At 52.3% G+C, this 7405-nt stretch overlaps 1 protein-coding gene across 1 annotated transcript; it reads left to right on the top strand.

The window, feature by feature from the left end:
• The first annotated feature begins 207 nt into the window (after positions 1-207).
• On the top strand, positions 208-7148 carry ARMC12 (armadillo repeat containing 12). Its single transcript, XM_084752524.1, has 6 exons — positions 208-389; positions 1112-1257; positions 1528-1662; positions 5392-5565; positions 5698-5769; positions 6750-7148. Exons 1-6 carry the CDS (start codon positions 227-229, stop codon positions 7080-7082), a joined length of 1023 nt encoding a protein of 340 aa, XP_084608650.1. The 5' UTR covers positions 208-226; the 3' UTR covers positions 7083-7148.
• Positions 7149-7405: the final 257 nt, after the last annotated feature.

Below are 7405 nucleotides of genomic sequence, written 5' to 3'. Positions count from 1 at the left end.
TCTGCAGCCCCTCAAAGCCGAAATCTTCTCTCCTTTGAAGAACTCTGAGCGTCTTATTTCCCTGAGGCCCATCCTTGACCCGGTCATCTCCAAAGTGTCCTTTGTTGCCTAGCTCCAATTCTAGCGCCCTGGTTCCTGACCATGTCGGGGTTCTGGTTCTGGAATGTTCTCTCCCCAGGTGCCTTGGGGCATAGCTCCCACCTAGACACAAGACAGCACTGAAGACATGGGAAAGATCATTCCCCGGTGCCTGGCACAACTGGACCTCCGCAAAAGCATCGTGGGACTAGCTACAGGCGCCGCGGCCATATACCTGCTGTACAAGGCTATCAGGGCTGGCATAAAATGTAAACCGCCTCTCTGCTCCAACTCACCCGTCTGCATCGCCCGTGAGTGTCTGGTCCCTGGGGAGAGGGTTCTGCCCCAGGAGGCACCTGCTCCCAAAGCCTCCCCTGGTGTCACCCACTTTCTCTCTCGGAGACACTCGAGGAGAAGAAAAGTTGAGAGACCTTTTGCCCTAAGTTTCCAACTAGGTCACTGGGCGGTGGGCAGGGGGGTAACTTTAAAGTGATGTTTTTCTGTGTGTGGTGTGTGGCCTGCATGTATGTTTGTGCACCACTGGCATGCAGTGCCCACGGAGGCCAGAAGAGGGCACTGGATCCTTTAGTCTGAAGTAACTGATGTTTGTGAGCCACCATATGGGTGCTAGGAATCTAACCTTGGTCCTCTGGAAGAGCAGCCAGTGTCCTTAACCACAGAGCCATCTCTCTAGTCCCTGTAGGGTACTTTTGTGCCATCAGAAAAGGGTAACTTCTTTGAGATTCTTGGTTACCATCTGCCAGGATATCTGATGAGAACAAAAACCCTATTGCTGCCACACACCAGGAAAGTCGTAGCTGTGAACAGACAAATGAGCAAGTGACGACAGGCGGCACAATATTAGATATGGCTCTTGGTGCCATGCACAGTCTGTGCAGCAGTTCTTGAAGTGCAAGACACAGCAAAAGCCTTCATTTTAGAAAAGCCCTTGTCCTCAGCTCCCCCACCCCTTTCCCCAGCCCCTGACTCAAAAAAAAAAAAATCCCTAATTGTGGGCTGGGGCGCTGTCTAGGCCTGGCTATCGAGAGAGAGCGCCACGGGCGGGACTCGGGTGAGATTCGAAGACTTCTCAACTCTCTAGAGTGCAAACACGATGAGTATGCAAAAAGCATGATTCTGCATAGCATCACCCGCTGTGTGTACTTGCTGGAGGCTGAGGTGATGCTGGGCGGGGCGGGGGCGGGGCGGGGGCGGGGGCGGGGCGGGGCGGGACGCAGTCCCTCCCAGTCAGTCTGGTCCCTGGCTTACAGCTCACCCCTAACCCCATGCTTGCCCACTAAGCATCCTCAGACCTGTCCCTCTGATTGGTGGCATCAAGGGGAGGTCTCAGAGACTCTGGGGACAGTGGGGCTCAGGATACCAGCTTCCCCCACGGGGCCCAGGATACCGGCTTCCCCCGCGTCTCCCACCTCTCCTCACACACTCTAGGCTTCCTCTTGCACTACGGAAGACATCTGCTTGGTGGGTGAAATGCTGGAAGACAAGGACAATAGTGTCAAGATCCAGGCTCTGAATGCACTTAAAGCTTTCTCTGGCATCAGGAAATTCAGGCTCAAAATCCAGGTGAGGCTGGACAGGATCCACAGGATGGTCCCAGGGGCTGTCTGGGTCCTTTAATTTGCATAGGGGAATGATGATGTCTTGGGATTTGTTTTGGATCTGAGTTTGTAACCCAGAAAGGAGTGAGGAGACAGCGGCCAGCTTCCTCACAGGCCACACTAGCGTCCACACGCCTGGATGAGCCCCCTCGGAGCCGTAGACACCAGCACACCACCCCCCAGTTGGAGTCAACCCTGTAACTCCCAAGACCCGCCATTTCAACACTAGATGTCGTTTGACTTGTGACAGGCTGGTTATGAAACTGGGGTTACCACACCTTCCTGCTTAGGCTTGAGGATGGGCTGAAATGACCCAGAGGTCACAGTTCCACATCAGCCACACAGAAGAGAGGAGAACCAGGCCCTGGGTCAGAAGGGAAGATGGGGGGGTCTTCTTCCGACTGCTCAGGCTTTCTCCGGCGGCCCCCGTGTTGGACTGGTGATTCTGCCTCCTGCCTCTGGGAGCTTGGCGTGGGCTGGGAATTTCTGTCTCCTAATCATGATTTAGTCTTTATGGTGACTTCAGGGCTCATGACAATGATGGTGTTGTGACAAAAGCACTCAGTGTTTAAAAAGAAAGAAAGAAAAAGAAAGCAACTGGCAGGGTTAGGGGAGTCCTCACACGTAAGAAGCCCTGGCTTTGATCTCAGGCACCGTGTAAAGCCGTGGAGTGGCGCACCCTGGAGCTCCCACAGAGGTGGAGGCATGCAGATCAGGAGACGAGTGCCATCCCAGGGTCTATGGTCGGAAGCCAGGAATGTCTGGGGGGAAAAAAAGAAGTAAATTCTAAACTATAAGGTCTTTGACCCCAAATTGCCTTCTAGCAAAATGTCTCTTTTTCACTAGTTAAAAAATAGAGAAGGGGGCTGGGCGTGGTGACGCACGCCTTTAATCCCAGCACTCTGGAGGCAGAGGCAGGTGGATCACTGTGAGTTTGAGGCCAGCCTGGTCTACAAATTGAGTCTAGGACAGCAAAGGCTACACAGAGAGACCTTGTCTCAAAAAACCAAAAAACAAAAACAAAAACAAAAAACAAGAGAAGGGCCAAGGCTGGGCGTGGTGACGTAAGCCTATTTAATACCAGTACTCAGGAGGCAGAGGCAGGTGGATCGCTATGAGTTCAAGGCCAGCCTGGTCTACAGAGCGAATCCAGGACAACCAAGGCTACACAGAGAAACCCTGTCTCAAAAAAGCAAAAAAGTGGGCTAGAGAGATTGCTCAGTGGTTAAGAGCCCAGTCTGCTCTTCCAAAGGTGCTGAGTTCAATTCCCAGGAACCACATGGTGGCTCACAACCACCTAACACTAAGATCTGGTGCCCTCTACTGGCTGGTAAGCTAACATGCAGGCAGAACACTGTATAAATAATAAATAAATCTTTAAAAAAAAAACAAAAACAAAAACAAAAAAACAAAAAAAAAGTTTGGGCTGAGGTGTCATTGTTGTATTTCTGTAATCCCAGCACTCTGGAGACTGAGAATGGAGGACCATAAGTTTGAGGCTAGCTGGGTGGCTCCCTCTGTGACTCCCCTTAGCTTGCTCTGTTGCCCAAAGCTCTGCTCGTCCCAGGTCACCTGCAGGCTCCTCCCACTAGAAACCCTGGGGCTCCACCCTGCAGAGCTTCCCTAGGGAGCTGCTGCCCTGTATGCTGCTCGCTTCTCCCAGGACTGGCGCTGGCCTTGCTCTATTGCGAAGGCTGAGCTCTTTCTATTTAAAAAAATGCTGCGCTGGTCCCTCAGCCCCAGGGAGGGGGGTTCCCTGCTTCCTCATGGCCAGCTGCTGCCAGCTACACCACTGGGGCTGCTGGAGGTCCTCTAACCTCTCTGCCCACATTCTCAACCAGAGCCCCCTGTTTGCCCTCGCTAGAAATTTGAGCATGAAGTGTGACATTGGCCACAGGCCATGCATCTTAACTTCAGTCCTTTAAAAGGAAGTGTCACGCCCCTCCCTCCCCCTCCTGGCCTTGCACCTGCTCCCCCCCCTCCTCTCTCTCTCTTTCTCTCTCTCTCTCATTCTCTCTCTCTCTCTCTCTCATTCTCTCTCTCACTCTCTCTGGGCTGCTGCCCTAGACTCTCCACTCTCAGCAGGCAGGGGATGCTTCCTTTTACGGGGCTCCCTGGGGTTGAGTCCCTTCACTTTCTATTCACTTATCTGTTGGGCCCTGGCTTTAGGGCACTGGGACGGCAGTGGAGAGAGAAGGGCGCTGCTCCTTGTGGGATTCATATCCTAACAGGGTGAGTCAGGTGACACACAAGGCAGAGACAGGGCAGCCTTAGCTACCCTAGAAATAGCTCTGGTGTGGAACTCAGAGATCCGCCTGCCTTTGCCTCCTGAGTGTTGGGATTAAAGGCCTATGCCACCATACCCAGCTATTTTTCTCTATTATTTTAAATTTTTTAATGTTTCAATTTATTTTTAATTTGTTAAGTTTATAATTATTTAAAAATAAAAGATACAGGGTCTAGAGAGATTGCTCAGAGGTTAAGAGCACTGGCTGCTTCTTTTCTTAGCAACCACATGGTGCTTACAACCATCTATAATGTGATCTGGTGCCCTCTTCTGGTGTACAAGCATATATGCAAGCAGAACACTGTATATGAATAAATAAATAAAGCTATAAATAAATAAATAAAAGATACAGTGCTGGAGAGATGGCTCAATAGTTAGGAACAAGAGCTGGTCGTCCAGAAAACTCATGCTCAACTCCTCGCTCACATCCCAAAGGATCCAAAGACTTCTGGCCTCTGGGCACCAGGCACATGGTGCACAGACGTACGTGCAAGCAAATCTCCCATACACATAAATTTGTTTTGTTTTGTTTTCTGAGACAGGGTTTCTCTGTGTAGCCGTGGCTGTCCTGGACTCGATTTGTAGAGCAGGCTGGCCTCGAACTCACAGCTATCCACCTGCCTCTGCCTCCCTCTCAAGTGTTGGGATTACAGGCATGGGCCACTACGCCCGGCTCACATAAATTTTTTTTTTTAAAGTTTAAAAGGAGTGTGCCATGGCACGCTCTGGGAGGTCAGAGGACAAAGTGCAGAGGTCAGTTCTCCACTTCCACCACGTGGGACCCAGAGATCAAATTCAGCTGGTCAGGCTTGGTTGCGAGCACCTCCGCCGTCTTACCACGCATGTCACAGCGCATGCGTGGAGGTCAGAAGACACCTTTGTGGAACTGGTTCTGCAGGGTCACCATTATGTGTGTGTTCCAGGGCTCGAACTCAGGTCGCTAGGCTTGTGCCACAAGCACCGTACTCCCTAGGCCGTATCACTAGCTCCTTTTTGTTGGCTATGAAGATAAAAACCAAAAAGATGTTGCGAGGGATGGGAGAAGGAGAGAGGGCGGGAAGAAGAATTAGAGGAAGCTGCAAGTTGGGGCTTGCAGGGAATGTGACACCAGTGGCCAGAGTCGAGGAAGCAGGTTCGGGTAGAGAGAAAGTGGCTTAGCAGGTGGGCTGGAGGAACTCCCCGAGGGAGTAAAGCAGAAGGGAGGAGGCTGGACAGAAGGTTTAGGGAGACAGAGCGAGCCCAGCAGGGGGAAAGTGCGGTAGGCGTGGCTAACCGAGGTGTGAGGCGTGGGATTGGCTGGCTTAAGGCAGAATGGGGGGGGGGGTCAGTGAAGGGCAACACGGAGCTTAGTGAGTGTGGGGGGCGGGAAGGTCCCCATATGAGAGCAGACCTGTCTCTCCACCCCAGGAACAGTCCATCAAGGTGCTAGAACTGATCTCCACCATCTGGGACACGGAGCTGCACATAGCCGGCCTTCGACTGCTCAACAGCCTCCCACTGCCCGACTACGTGCACCCGCAGCTGCGGCGGGTGATGCCCGCCTTGATGGAGATCCTGCAGGCAGACTATATCCTGGCACAGGTGCCTGCCCGGCAGGGCCGCGGCTCCGCCCCCATCAGGCCTGGAGCAGCGTCCAGAGGGAAGAGCAGAGGTTCAAGCCACCCCTGCTGAGGCCCAGACCCACCCGCCATCTCCTGTTTGTTCCTTATTCAGGTACAAGCTGTCCGCTTACTGAGTTACCTGACACAGAAGAACGACCTTCTGTATGACATTCTCAACTGCCAGGTGAGGACCGATGGAGACGGCCTGACGGGACTGTGCTCGCTAGCGAGATTGGATTTGATTTTTTAGTATTGTGAGAAGGTATCCGAAACCCTGGAACCGCCATGTGGGTGCTGGGAGCTGAACTCAGGACCTCTAGGAGAACAGCTAGTGCTTCTAACCTCTGAGTCATCGCTCCAGCCCCTAGATTTTTTTATTTTTTATTTTTTATTTTTTTTAAGATTTATTTATTGTATATGAGTGCTTTATCTGCAGAAGATGGCATCAGATCACATTATAGATGGGTTTTTGAGGCACCATGTGGTTGCTGGGAATTGAACTCAGGACCTCTGAAAGAGCAGGCGGCGCTCTTAACCACTGAGTCATCTCTCCAGCCCTTATTTTTTATTTTTTGAGATTATTTTTTAACTGCATGGATGTTTGTCTGCATGTGGGTCTGTGCATCACGTGTGTGCAGTACCTGTGGAGGCCAGCAGAGGGCAATACATGCCCGGGAACTGGAGCTACAGAGGGTTGTGAGCCACCACGTGGGTGCTGTGAATCCAAGACTGGTCCTCTGCAAGAGTAGTCAGAGCTCTTAACTGCTGAGCTCTCCCTCTAGCTCCACATACTGCCTTAAAATCGATCTCAGGGAATCGCTCCTGTCCTCTGACCATGATGTAATTTCTCTGGGAAGTGATAATGTAAGAGAAATGCACACACAGAAATGCTCACAGGAGCCGGCGTGGCGGCTCACGCCTTTAATCCCAGCACTCGGGAGGCGGAGGCAGGCGGATCTCTGTGAGTTCGAGGCCAGCCTGGTCTACAAAGCGAGTTGAGGACAGCCAAGGCTACACAGAGAGACCCTGTCTCGAAAAACAAAACGAACAAACAAAAAGAGAAATGCTCACACGTTCATGAGCGAGGAGAGATGGTGGGAGCCAGAGATGAGAATTTTGGAAGAGGCAGGAGCTCACCGCTTCTCCCGCGCCCCCCCACCACAGGTGCATCCCAACTTCCTGAACCTCTTCCAGTCCTCTCAGCCAGGATGCCTGCTGTTCGAGGTGCTGGTGTTCGCTGAGCGGTTGAGTGAGGGCCGGAACTCAACCCACTACCGTGCCGTGAAGTGGCATTACAACGAGCAGTCTCTGCACGAAGCCCTGTTTGGGGACGAGTCCAGACTGGCAGACCGACTGCTTTCCCTGGTCATCCACCCTGAGGAGGAAGTTCAGATCCAGGCCTGCAAAGTCATAGTGAGCTTGCAGTGTCCCCAGGACCTGGGATGCCGACCCTCTACCTGCCGACCCAGCCATTCCTACTTTAAAAACGGGGAGTAACATTAAGGAGAACCAATAAATGTGTACGGGAGGGAAACGTGAGGTTTCCGGAAGCAGGCGTCTGTCCGTTGCCTCCCAGGGCCTCTGTTTAGGCCATGGCACAGCATGGGAAAATCTCCCAGAAACTCCTTCTTCCATTGCTGCTCTTCAAATCTTCTTTCGGTGTGTGTGTGTGTGTGTGTGTGTGTGTGTGTGTGTGTGGTGTACTTGCACGTTTTCATGTGTGCGGGCACACACGTGCGCTTCTGCATGTGGAGGCCCAAAGCTTGCCGGCAGGGTAACCCCCTTACCTTATTTACTAAGGTGGGGTGTCTCAGTCAAAA

The sequence above is a fragment of the Acomys minous genome, assembly GCF_964271855.1.
Source record: "Acomys minous genome assembly, chromosome: 13".
Taxonomy (NCBI): Eukaryota; Metazoa; Chordata; class Mammalia; order Rodentia; family Muridae; genus Acomys; species Acomys minous.
The sequence above is the reverse complement of the archived record's forward strand: the minus strand, read 5'-3'. Positions and strand labels throughout refer to the sequence as shown.